The sequence below is a fragment of the Callospermophilus lateralis genome, chromosome 9 (genome assembly GCF_048772815.1).
Source record: "Callospermophilus lateralis isolate mCalLat2 chromosome 9, mCalLat2.hap1, whole genome shotgun sequence".
NCBI lineage: Eukaryota > Metazoa > Chordata > Mammalia > Rodentia > Sciuridae > Callospermophilus > Callospermophilus lateralis.
Window position 1 is genome coordinate 46,274,695 of NC_135313.1, and position 14,167 is coordinate 46,288,861.

A 14,167-nucleotide genomic window follows, 5' to 3' on the forward strand; every position below is an offset into this window, starting at 1 on the left:
AGGATTCTTACATTTCAGGCAAATAAATATTTCCCTTTCTAAGGGTATATTTTAACATTAGGCTCGTGTGTGTGTGTGTGTGTGTGTGTGTGTGTGTGTGTTTCCTTTAACACTGCTAAGAATTTTAACTTTTAGAGAGATGTCACCACTTTGAGGTCACCCCTAGTACATTAGTGCTGGTTCATGTTATTAAAAAATAAAACATCATAGAAGAAAAGGATAAAGTCAATACACAAAGGTGGCACCATATGCTCAAGTTTATTGTACAGTCACAAGTTACACATGGGAAACTAAGCAGAACACTGTATCAGCTTTCACTAACTCAAACCAAGTTAGCAAATGACAGATTTGAGGAAAAAACTCATTTTATGTCTCACCCAATGTGGGTGATCACAAGAGAAGCTAAATAAAGATAATTACTTTCTGTGTTACTTAGGTAGCAAATTATTTTGATATACACAGATTCCAAGTTACCTTAAGATATTTCAAAGTGTTTCAAAGCTGGAAAGGAACAGTTCATATTCAGCCTGAAATAAATCATAGAATGGAGTGTTTAAGGGCAAATAACTTCTTTGTACATCCACAGCAGAAACATTCTTTCCCATTAACAGAAATACTACTAAAACTGCTCTTTAGGCTTACTAAATTAATGATAAGTTTGATATTAGCTAGGTTTGGTTACATTGTTATATTGCACTTGATAACAATGACAATGAAAACCACCAAAGATTCAACACCTTTTCCAAGAAGTTCATTAGGTATCAGAAATTACAACAAAATACAAGAACATATTCCATGCTGCACATCCAAAAGTTCACTATTCAAACTCATCATTCGACAAGTTAAAAGGAAATTTTTCCAAAGCACAGATATATTAATTAATTTCATTTACTTTTTGGATCCCATAATTAATTTATCAGATTTTTGTTGTTGTTGTTATTTATCAAATTACTACATATGCAAGTTATCCAAGAGTACAAACAAGCTGACACTGAGATAGTCAATGGCCACACCACAGGTATAACAAAAACCTATTATTGTCCATCTGGCTCATCAACATAGAAACGTATATCAACTTCACATTCTGTTTGCTTTACAAAAACTAGCTGATTTGCTATATACTATAAATGTGCCCCATAAATCTCTTCTCAGGGTCATGATTCAATATCAAAAATCTTTCTCAGCTCTCTTAAAGAAGCCAGTAAACTCTCTTTTATCAACACTTGGATTTTCTCTTTATATAAATATAAATATGATATTCACGAGAATTAATTATGAATAAGTAATTTCATAACACAGGCATAACTGTGGCAATGATATTCTAATTTGTTTACCTGTTACAATGACAAAGAATTGATCGGAATTTATGATAATTGATCATAAAAGAAAGGAAAATGAAAAAAGTGACCCTCACACAAATTTTCTCAAAATACCAATTCCAAAATAAATACCCTAAAAAAGAAACCAATATCAGTATCAATATTTCTCAACTATGGCAAATGGTTTTAATATCTCCTAACTCATTTTTTTAAAAATTCTCAGATTAATGAGAATTTTCTACTTTGAAATTAATTTTAATTTTCAATAAATCACAAATACAGTAGTATTTGAAATATCTGACAACTAAAATAGATTCCATAGAACTATTTTTTTAATTATTATCTAATCAAATATACTCATGTGCCACTTTAGGGTAATAATCCCAACATTTTCCTCAGAATAGACTTTCAAATTATACTCCATATTTTTGTAGAGATATATGTGTTCATTTTTTGAAAGAAAATCCATACTATAACACTACATTTCATAAAAGCAATTTAAAATATCTTGTTAATTTCCAACTACAGCATCTTTCAATCTCCAATAGAAATTCCTTGAGATAGAGTTAATAAAAGGAAAAGACTAAATGAAAGCAAATACTAATACCTACTGAAGAATGAATTTCTATTCAAAGTGTATTTTTATGAATGACAGCTCTTAGATGGAAAAACAGATATGGAAAAAGTTGCTATAGATCAACTTAGTGACTGCTTGGTGGTAGGCAACACTTGGTCCTAGGATAAAAATATTTTTTTCTTAAAAGAATTTAAATTTATTGGCAATAAAAATACTTATTGCATATGATTGAGATCTTTCAAGCTACTAATAAATTCTACATTCCAAAACCCATTAATTTTAAAACTCACTAAAGCTAAATATAAGGTTTTTTCTGTGTTCTAACTTGCATCTAAATGTGGTTCTACTTTGTGAATATATTCTCCAGTTCAGGTCATCCACTTGTGCTTATATAACACTATATGGCAAGATAAATTGCAATTATTTTTAAAATACAGAAAAAAATAGTCAATTATTTAAGGGAAATATTTATCATTGCCTAATGAGGACAGCAGTTAAAAAGCTACTAAAGTCTTAATTTCTTGAGTACAACATGATGTAATTGCACAAAATAGGGATAATTAAAAGCCATCCCTAGGCCTTGAGGAACTGTGAATAAATCATACATTCCACCAGAAGATTCACCACCCTGCAGGTATATAAAACTACAACTTGCTGCCTATGCTGCTTTTATTAAAAAAGTAATTTCTGTTAAAAAAGAAAAAACTTTAGAAAGCTTTAAAAGGTTTTCAATAAGTTGAACAGCTTATAAAAATACCTTTTTGTAGTTATTCTGATAACTGAGACTGGTTTTGCACATTACCTTGATTAAACTGAGGAACCACCCATGGGAGTAGCGTCATGCTACTGCTAGAAGTAAACCATGGAGCTACCTGAAGAGTTTTGATCTCATGCATTTCTCATGGGTGGGAATGGGGATTCAGGTTCCTGTCTGTAATGAAAATGATCTTGACCCGTTATTGCAACAATTTTAGAAATACAAGGAAAAATACATATATAGGAGGAAAATAAATTAATAACTAAAGACTCCACTCTAATCTAAGAACATACTATTAATAAAGTAATAGTCTTTCAATTAAAATGCTTTCTTTAAGTGTATTGTAAATAGCCAGATGAAAACAATGGGATAGATGTGCTTTGGAAATGATTTCCAACTTCGTATGGCTTTAACCATCAGGATATTGAGCTGAAATTACACTATTACATACACAAAAAGGTATTTCTGAATACAGACTACATTTTTATATAGGTTGGCTTAAAGGATTTCTTGTAGGACTTAAACTATACAAATTAAAGTAATGAAACAGATTACAGATTAAATATAAATAAAAATTAATCACATGTACCCAATTTTCATATTAAAACATTGTACCGTTATTATTACAGAAAAAACTTCTCCCCAGGGCTGGGGATTGAACTCAAGGCCTCACACATGCTAAGCACATGCGCAACCACTGAGCTAAACCTAAACACCCAGTTTCCAGGAAATAATTCTGGTGGTATCATAAATTTTTAAAAAAGTTCTACTATGTAACAGATATTAAAATCCAAGTTCAGGTAATTACAAAGCTTTTAGTAGCTTTACAAGTCAACTGTAGTGTAATATGTATTAAGTACCTGTACCAAAAAAAAAAAAAAATGTGAATGCTAAGGTCCAAATTTAGATTGCTTTAAAACAACAACAATAAACAGCAAAACCCAAAATACTAAATCAGAAATGAAAATTGTAATAGATACTATTTTATATAAAGTAGTAACTGAGGCACCACCTGTCTTATGTACATTGAATAAAAACCATCATGTGAAATTTTATTATTTAAATATCTAGGGCAATGTATGTGTATTAACCTGTCAGAACTTACTCATAAAGAGAAGGCCAACAAATATTGCTCTCAATTTTGTGGTTAGACGGAAGTCACTGAGTACCTTCAGCAGAAGTCTTATAATTTTATTCCTCATGAAGGAAATTGAAATCTACAATCAAGCTGGTAATTCTAGTGATCTAGGATGCAGTACAACTTAAAAATCACAGTTAAGTTTCTGAGTTTCCTTCACCATTTTCATGTGGTTGAAGCTGTTCCCTTTCCTGTTCTTCTTGAGGTGGCCGAACTCGTTTAAAAAAGCCCATCTGTCAGTTGAAGTAAAAACATTATTTTCACATCAATATAGAAAACTAAAAATATTTTTCCATATTTTCCTTGGTGTTATAATTATACCAAATAGTGAGATTTACTGATATATAGTCATAGGTGCACACAATATAACATGATAATTTGTTCAATATTATTCCCCAGTATCACCCCTTTCCTAGCTCTCCTCCCTCTTCCTAGTTCCTTTCCTAATTCCTACTGGATCCTCTTCAATTTTCATGAAATCCTCTCCCCCCCAAAATACTTTTTTAGTGACTATATTATAACCAAGAAAATTTACATAAAACTTTATGCAATTACTCTTCCTTTAAATAAGTCATATAATTATGCCACTTTCTTCCTTCCCTTGTTTCTTTTTAATCCTTCTTTCTCTCCCTCCCTCCCCATTTTCTTCTGTTTTCCTCCCTCTTTCTAAGACCATTACGTACCCTGTACATTACGAAAACTAAGACAGCCAGCAACAGCAATCCTGCCAGAACTGCTAAAATGATCACCCACACAGGCACAGGCATGGGGGCTGGCTGGATGCCCCAGGTGACATTAGTGGTAACCTGTCAGGAAAAAAAAATAGATCTTTAGTCTTAAAAATAATTTATAGATGACTAAGTACTTGGGTGCTGTTAAATTTTATTTTAATAGTAATCACACTGAATGCTTTTTTTGCATACAATAATTTGGTGGTCACACGTTTTGTATCAAAATATAAATATACACATAAAATTCTCAACAATAGAATAATTTCCAATTGCATCTAAAATGATTTCTAAATATTCCAGTCCAGCCATTTATGTATGATGGCTGATCTCATTTTCAATCCTCAAAAATCTTCCAAATGCCTTCACTTGTTGCAGTTAATTTCACACTTTCTAATTTAATGGGAAGAAAATATCCTTAAAAATCCCCCACATAATTTAGTATACACTAAAAAACTCTCTTATATAAGACAAGATGTGTCAGTGAAAGGACCAGTTTTGATAAATCTAGGTTGGAATAGTAGAATAATAATATTTTTTAAAAGGTCATAATCCTATCAAATGACTCTTCCATTACTTTAAATATCAAAATAGTTGAAGTGCCATTAAAAAATAAAAAAATGTTTTTAAATATTTAAGGTCTTTGAATAGAGTATATTTACTCTATTTCCCTAAACCAATAACTTACTAATGTAGAGTTGAAGATATCCTCAATTGGAAGGTTTTTGTAAGGAAACTCTATGACATTAAATGAAGCAGATGATTTCAGAGAATACGAATGATTCTGGTTTTCCTTCTGCGTGGAAATAACAAAGAGATGATTTTCCAGATGTCAGACCTTTTTGATTTCTTTGGAAAAAAAGTGGATAAATCTGCTGTTACATCTGTCTACTTACATTCATAAAGGTCTCAGTCCACAGTAAAGACTTTACGTACAGGATTGCACTCTTGCCTCTGTCTAGTCGCCCAACCTGGCAGACAATCCTCAAACACTGAGCAATTCCACAGCCCTGTCAAAACAAATGATTTACTTACCCCAAAAAAGGGTCGTTCTATAATCTATGCAACATTTAAATATCAGACATTGTATTTTATTATTTTTATGTAAAGGCCAAAGAGAGATTATCTAGATTCGTTTGTGTTGTGGGATTAATGCTTAAAATAATCAGGCTAATAGTTAAGACTATGATTTTTGTAATGAAGAGATTGGTTTTAGTGTGATTAGTTATAGAAGGATAAAACCTATAACTTAAAAGACTTGTTTTTACAGCTAGTACTCAACATTCCTAAGGTGACACAAGAGCATGAAAATCAGATTACAATATCCAAGTGCAAAAGAAAAGGAAAGCGAGTGAAATTTTAGAGGTATTCTATGTCAGGCCTGTAGAATCTAATAGCAAGCTGAAGACTTCTGCCACACTTGATGTTTTTAATCAGTAACTTGAAGGCTGGTAACCAAAGAAAACAAATATGTATTACCTTCTGTGTATCTGTCACCGTGCATTAAACAGATCACATGCATATACCTCATAGCAATTGCTATCCAATAAGTGTTACCACCAATGAATGGACAGGAACAGAAGTGAACTCCCTAGATCTGACAAAGGGCATCTACAAATTCCCAAGCTAACACCACTCTTAATGGTGAGACACTGGATATTTGTCTCTAAGACCACAAGCAACACAAGGATGACTGCTCACTCATGCCATTCCAGTCAACATTGTATGGAAGGTTCTAGTCAGGACAATTAAGCAACAACAACATAATGAAAGAATGAATGAAAGCTCTCTCTTTGCAGCTGACAACATCTTCTTTAGAGAAAACACTAAATAATACTCCCCAAAACTAATAAATGCTAACAGGTACAGAAAAGTACAAGACACAAGATCAACATAAAAATATAAGCAATAAACAAATCCAAAAAGGAAATTTAGAATTAACAAAAGCATCAAAAAGAACAACATACATAGGAATAACATAACTAATACCTACATAAATGCAAGAATAGTACAATGAAAACAACAAAATATTACTAAAATCAAAGAAAAACTAAATGAATAGTCAGCTAGTGCTCAATGATGTAAAGACATGATATTTTAAGATGGTAATACTCTTCAAGTTGCTGATCAGGCTCAACAAAACTTCTCTCAAAATTTCAATGACCTTTATTTGAAGAAATGGACAAGCTCGTCCTACGATTCATATAGAACTGCAAAGAACCCCAAAGAGCCAAAACAATCTTGCAAAAGAAAAAAATATTAGATGGTTCACACTTCCCAAATTCAAAACTTACTGTTGCAGAGCTACGGTAATCCAAACAATTTGGTTTGGTATCAAGAACATACACATGGGACAATGAGAAAGCAGAAGAGGGATTACTAGGGACAGGAAAGGGTTTGACATTAGGGACAGCAAAGGGAGAAGAGGGACATGATCAATGCACATTGTGTGTATATATCACAGTGAGTTAATATGTGTTATAATAATGCAAAAATAAAATGGGGTTGTAATAAGCCCAAACATATCTATGACCAATTTGTCTTCAATAAGGATGCCTAAACTATTTATCTTTTCAATAAATAATGCCCAGACAACTAAACAATCACATGCAAGGAATGAATTGGAACCCCTACAATACAACATACAGAAATTAACTCAAAACAAACAGATGTAAATATAAGAGCTATAGGAGTAAAATTTAGAAAACCTAGATGTAAATTTTATAACCTTTTCCTTATTGATGGTTTTATAATTTGGGGAGGCACCAGAAATTGAACTCAGGGACACTCACAACCACTGAGCCACATCCCCACTTCATTTTATTTAGGGACACAGTCTGTCTCACTGAGTTGCTTAGAGCCTCATTTTTGCTGAGGCTGGCTTTGAACTTGCCATCCTCCTGCCTTGGCCTCCCAAACCAGGGATTGCAGGCATGTGCCACCATGCCCAGCTATGGTTTGAAAATATAAGCAACAAAAGATGACAAAGATAAACTGAGCTTCTTATATTTAAAAATTTTGTGCATCAAAGGATGCCATCAAGAAAGTGGAAACTCACACAGAATAAGAGGAAATATGTGTAATCATATATCTAATAGATGGTATCCAGAACATATAAAGAACTCTTTGCGACTCAATAATAAAAGACAGGAGTGAAAAAACAATTTAAAAGTGGACAAAGGATTTTAACAGACATTTTTCCAAAAGAGATATACAAATGAAAAGATGCTCAGCAATGTTAGTCAATAGGGAAATGCAAATAAAAACCACAATGAAATAGTGCTTCACACCAAATGGGATGACTATAAAAAATTAAAAGCAATCAAACAAAAACAAGACAATGACTAGTAGAGAAATTGGAAGCATCATATACTGCTTGTTGAGAATGTAAATGATGCAGACATTTGTTTTGTTTTGAGACAGGTCTTGCTATGCTGCCCAGTCTGGTTTTGAACTCTTAAGTTCAAGTGATCTTCCTAACTCAGCGTCCTGAGTGCTGGGATCCACTTTGGAAAACAGTTTCTTCAAAAAGTTACACACAAAATTTCTATATACCCCAGTTGTCTCATTCCTAGGTTTATTCCTAAGAGAACTGAAACACATGTTCACATAAAAACTTTTGCATGAATATTCACAGCAGCACTATTAAAAACAGACAAAAAGTAAAAACAATCTAAATTTCCATCAAATTAGTGAATGAATAAACAAAAGGTAGTATCTACACAGTGGAACATTATGCAGTTATAAAAATGAATGCAGTACTCACACATGCTACATCAATGAATCTTAAGTGCAAGAAGCCAGACACAAGAGGACACATATTACACGTTGCCATATCTATGGAAAGTCACGAATAGGTAAATGCAGGACTGAAATCAAATTAGAAGAAACCAGGAGCTGATGGTAGGGGAGAATGGGAAGTAACTGCTTAATAGGTAGATCCACTTCTTTTGGGGGTGACAAACATCTTTTGGAATTACAGTGGTCATGGTTATCTAATGTTGCGAATATACTAAAAACTACTACATCATATACTTCAAAATGATTAAGGTGTGAATTCTGTGTTACTGTAAGTTTTATCTCGATTTTTAAAATTATGGTTTTATAGCTTATAAACTACAGGATCAAAGTAATTTATGGGGGTGGGGTGAGGTAAAGGCAGTTTTCATTTCCTGTGGATTGGTCAGGGATATCCACTGTCATAATTTGACATGTTAGTATTCCAGAAAGAAATGGGTAAATGTGTCACAGGGCTATCTGGACAAAAATCATTTTAGGAACTGCAAGAGCAGTTTTCAAAATCTGGTGGTAGAAACATGCTGTGGTGGTTCAATGAAAAGCCAGGTTGACACAGAGAAGCTGGGCATGTAAGCACAGGGGGCAGGCAGAGAAGGAGGAAGACTCTAGTCATGATAAGCTTAAAGGCTGTGTAGGCTCTGGGGGTTTTTTTGTTTGTTTTTAATTTTCTTTTTAGTTAGATAGGAAGGCATTGGAGTGACATGACCTGACTTATATTTGAAAAAAATCACATGGATTCTGTGTGGTGAATAAACTATAGAGAGAAGAAGGAAAGTATTCAGAGATCAAGTGAGGGTTTAGCAATAGTCCAAACAAGAGAAGAAGGTGGCTTGGGTTAGGTTGTAAAAGTGGTGGAGCTGTTGAGAAGGGGTCAGATTCTGAGTTATTTGAAAATAGATATTGACTGAATTGGCTGAAATGTAAGATGTGTGATTTGAGAAAAAAAGAGAAGATGCAGGTTTGAACCGAGAATGGAGTGGATATTTACGCCATATGGATCACTATGGAAAGAGCACAGTTCAGAAAATTCCAAGGTCTATTTTTCTTTTTTTCTTTTGTTACAGCATTATAATTATATATAATAACTGGGTTCATTTTGACACAGTCATACCTGCATGAAATTTGATTTAATCCATTTTAGTCCCAAGAACTCTTACTTTCCCTCCCTTACTCCTTCCTCTACTCTGTTCCTCTTCCTTTCACTCACTCATTTATTTTTGATTGGTACTTTATAGATATACATAAAGGAGGAATTCACTGTGGTATATTAATACATGTACCCAGAGTAAGGTTGTCAAATTCATTCTGCATTTCCTCCCCTTTCCCTTCCATTCTCCCTTCCTCTTGACCTCCTTCTAACCCCACTGGTCTTCCCAATATCTTTATGATATTCGACTTCCCATTCTTCTTCCCTTACTTTGTTTTAGCTTATGCATATGAAAGAAAATGTTTGACCCCTGATTTTCTGAGTCTGGCTTATTTTACTTAGCATGATGTTCTCTAGTTCCATCAATTTACTGGCAAATGCCATCATTTCATTCTCCTTTATGGCTGAATAAAACTCCTTTGTGTATATATAACACATTTTCTTTATCCATTCATCTATTGACAGGAATCTGACTGGTTCCATAAATACCAAGGAGTGGGATAGCTAGGTCATATAGTGGTTCTATGCTGGTCTTTTTGAGGAATCTCCATACTGCTTTCCTGAGTGGTTGTACTAATGTGCAAACTCATCAAGAAGTATGAGTGTCCCTTTTTGCCCACATCTTCACCAACATTTACTATTATTTGTATTCTTGATAATTGCCATTTTGATTGGAATAAAATAAAATATCAGTGTAGTTTTGATTTGCATTTCCCTGATTGCTAGAGATGTTCAGAATTTTTTCATGTATTTGGTGGCCATCTGTGTTTCTTCTTCTTCTCTTTTTTAAAATATTTATTTATTTGTTTATTTAGTTGTAGTTGGACACAATACCTTTATTTTATTTATTTTTATGTGGTGCTGAGGATCAAACCCAGGGCCTCGCACATGCTAGGCAAGCGCTCTACCATCGAGCCCCAACCCCAGGCCTGTGTTTCTTCTTTTGAGAAATGCCTGTTTAGTTCTTTTGCCCATTTCTTGATAAGATTGTTTTTTGATTATTTGTGGGTTTTTGATTATTTGTGGGTTTTTTTTTTTTTTTTTTTTTTGGTGTTGAACTTTTGGGTTCTTTACATATTCTGGATGTTAATGGACAGAGGAGTAGCTGGCAAAGATTTTTCTTCTATTTTGTAGGCTTTCTTTTCATGCTCTTAATTATTCCATTGCTGTGAAGAAGCTTTTTAATTTGAGATGACATTCCACTATTGATTATTGGTTTTATCCTTGACCTTTAGGTCTTCTTAAGGAAATCAGTGCCTACACCAATATGATGGAGTGTTGACCCTACGGTTTCTTCTAACAGTTGCAAAGTTTCTAGTATAATTCAATTCTAATTCAAAGTCTCTGCTCCACTTCAATTTGACTTTTGTGCAGTGTGAAAGGAATCTAGTTTCATTTTTTCTACATACAGCTATCCAGTTTTCCCAGCACCATTTGTTAAAGTGGCAACCTTTTCTCCATCTTGTATTTTTTTGGCACCTTTCTTACTTATCAGATGGCTGTAAGTGTGTGGTTTTGTCTTTGTCTCCTCTATTCCATTCTATTGGAATTCATATCTATTTTGATACCAATACCATGCGGTTTTGTTACTATAGCTCTGTAGTATAATATGAGATCAGATATTGTGATGTCTCCTGCATTACTCTTCTTGCTCAGGATTGCTTTCCTTTATTTTATTTATTTATTTTTATGTGATGCTAAGGATCGAACCCAGGGCCTTGCATATGCAAGGCGAGTGCTGTACTGCTGAGCTACAAACCCAGCCCCAATACTGTCATTTTGACAATATAAATTCTGCCTATCCAACAAACATGGGAGGTCTTTCCATCTTTTAAGGTTTTCTTCAATTTCTTTCTTCAGTCAGTGTTCTATAATTTTCATTGTACAGATCTTTCACCTCCATGGTTAGATTAATACCCAAGGTTTTTTGTTTATTAGTTATTGTGAATGGAATAGTGTTTCTGATTTCTGTGTCAGCAGAATCACTGTTAGAGTATATGAAAGCTATTGATTTATGAGTGTAGATTTGGTATACTGCTACTTTATTGAATTCATTATCATCTCTAGGAGTTTTGTGGTGGAAGTTTTTGGGTCTTCTAGATATAAGATCATGTCATCAGCAAACAGAGATAATTTGACTTCTTTTTCTGTGTGTATTCCTTTAGTTTCCTTCTCTTGCTTGATTTCTCTGGCTAAAGTTTCAAGAACTACATTGAATAGATGTGATGATAGACATCTTCCTCTTGTTCCTGATTTTAGAGGAAAAGCTGCTTTTCTCTGTGCAATATGGCTTTGTCAAATACAGCTTTTAAAATATTGAGGTAAGTTTCTTCTATTCTTAGTTTCTCCAACATTTGAACATAAATTGGTGCTGGATTTTATCTAAAGCTTTTCCTTCATCTATTCTGATAATCATATGGTTCTTGTTGTTAATTCTATTTAAGTAGTGAATTATATTTATTGATTTGCATATGTTGAACCAATCTTGCATCCCTGGTTGAAACCAACTTGGAACATGGTATATTATCTTCTTGATATGTATTTGAATGCAGTTTGCTAAATATTTTATTAAGAATTTTTGCATCTATGTTCATTAGGGATACTGGTCTATAGTTTTCTTTCCTAGTTTTTCTAGTTTTGGTAGCAGGGTTTTACTACTTCATAGAATATCTTTGGAACTGTTCCTGCCCTTTCAATTTCGTAGAATGATTTGAGAAAGACTGGTGTTAGTTCTTCTTTAAAAGTCTGATAGAGCTCGGCTGACAATCCATTTAGTCCTGGCCTTTTCTTTCTTGGAAGATTTTTTAATTGATGTGTCAATTCCATTACTTGATATCAGTCTGTTTAGGTTTTCTATATTTTCCTGGCTCAATTTGGGCAAGAAAATGTGCCTAGAAATTTGTCAGTATACTCTGGATTTTCCAGTTTATTGGCTGGGTGCAGTGGTGCAAACCTGTAATCCCAGCAGCTCTGGAGGCTGAGACAGGAGGATAGAGTTCAAAGTCAGCCTCACCAATGTCAAGGTGCTAGGCAACTCAGTGAGACCCTGTCTCTAAATAAATACAAAATAGGGCTGGCGACACGGCTCAATGGTTGAGTCCTCCTGAGTTCAATCCCCAGTACCAAAAAAAATAAAAAAAAGAACCAACTCTGTTGTATTGATCATGTGTATTTCTTTTATTCTCAATTTCATTAATTTTGGCCCTGATATTATTTCCTGTCTTCTACTGATTTTGGAATTAGTTTGTTCTCCATTTTCTGAGATCTTGAGGTGGAACATAGGCTTATTTATTTGAAATATCTCTAATTTTTTAATGTAGGCACTCAATGCTATAAATTTTCCTCTTAGAACTGCTTTCATACTGTCCTAGAGATTTTGATGTGTTTTATCTCTGTTTTCATATTATTCAGTTTCCATGTGTTTATGGGGTTCCTATTATTTTTCTTGCTGCTGATTTCTAGTTTCTTTCCATAATGATCTAATAGGATGCATGGGATTATATCAATTTTGTAAATAAATTTTATTATGTCAAATTTATTTTTGTATTTGATAAGTGTTACATTATAATTTAGAACATGGGCTATTTTAGAAAAGGTTCCACAGACTGCTGAGAAGTAAATTCAGTTGTTTGGGATGAAATTCTGTTGATGTCTAGTAAGTCTGTTTGATTTATAGTATCATTTAGGTTGGAAATATCTTTATTGAGTATATGTGTGGATAACCTGTCTATTGGTGATAGGCATGTTTTAAAATCCCCCAGTATTATTGTATTGTGGTCTAATTGGTATTTAATGTCAAGAAGGTATTTTTTGTTGTTGTCGCTATTTAATATAATTAGGTACATTGAAATCTGGAGTATAATACTACCTTTATATCTTCTTATAGGATTGTTCCCTTTACTAGGATATAATGGTTTATTTTGTCTCTTCTTATTAATTTTTGCTTGTAATCTAGAATATAAAAATAGCTACAATTGGGCTGGGGATGTGGCAGAAGTGGTAGTGCGCTTGCCTGGCATGCCTGGGGCACTGGGTTCGATCCTCAACACCACATAAAAATAAAATAAAGATATTGTGTCCACCTAAAAAACTAACAAAAATAAATAAATATTTTTTAAAAATAGCTACTATTACTTGTTTTTGGTCTGCATTTTCAGGAAATATTTTTTTTCCATCTTTTTACTTTCAGTTTATGAGCATCTTTGCCGATAAGTCTCTTGCAAACAGCATATAGTTAGATCTTGCTTTTTAATCCATTCTGTCACTCTATACTTTTAACTGGGGAGTCGCAAGCATTTACATTCAGTTGTTATGGATAAATGGTTGTTATTTCCTGCCATTTGTTGTTGTTGTTATTGTTATATTTAATTTGGTCTTGATTTTCATTTAGTTGGTTACTCTTCTATGATCTTGGTCTATTTTGCAGTTTAGGAGCTAGTTTTTGAGTTCTTCTGTACAGTATATCTTTAAGTATTTCCTATAAAGCTGGCTTAGTTGTCATGAATTCTATTAGTTTATGTCTATCATTGAAAGTTTTTATCTTTCTATCAATTCTGAAAGATATCTTTGTTCAATACAGCAGTCTTGGCTGACACCTGTTTTCTTTTAGAGTCAAGGTATAATTTTAGAATGAATTTTACTATTAGATGTTTAAGACAAGTTCTAATAGGTAGTTGGATATTGGATTTTAGAGTTCAATACAG

At 33.3% G+C, this 14,167-nt stretch overlaps 1 protein-coding gene across 3 annotated transcripts in view; it reads right to left on the minus strand.

The window, feature by feature from the left end:
* Window positions 1–239: 239 nt before the first annotated feature.
* Window positions 240–14,167, minus strand: part of Itgav (integrin subunit alpha V) — a 93,715-nt gene continuing 79,787 nt past the window's right edge. For 2 of the 3 annotated variants that reach the window (XM_076866883.1, XM_076866886.1), the window contains 4 exons: window positions 5,416–5,529; window positions 5,208–5,315; window positions 4,475–4,597; window positions 240–4,024 (listed from right to left, as the gene is read on the minus strand). In XM_076866883.1, coding sequence (XP_076722998.1) covers window positions 3,929–4,024; window positions 4,475–4,597; window positions 5,208–5,315; window positions 5,416–5,529 — 441 coding nt within the window. In that variant the 3' untranslated portion in view covers window positions 240–3,928. The remainder of the gene's footprint in view (window positions 4,025–4,474; window positions 4,598–5,207; window positions 5,316–5,415; window positions 5,530–14,167) is intronic. The other variant, XM_076866882.1, reaches the window with a different exon arrangement.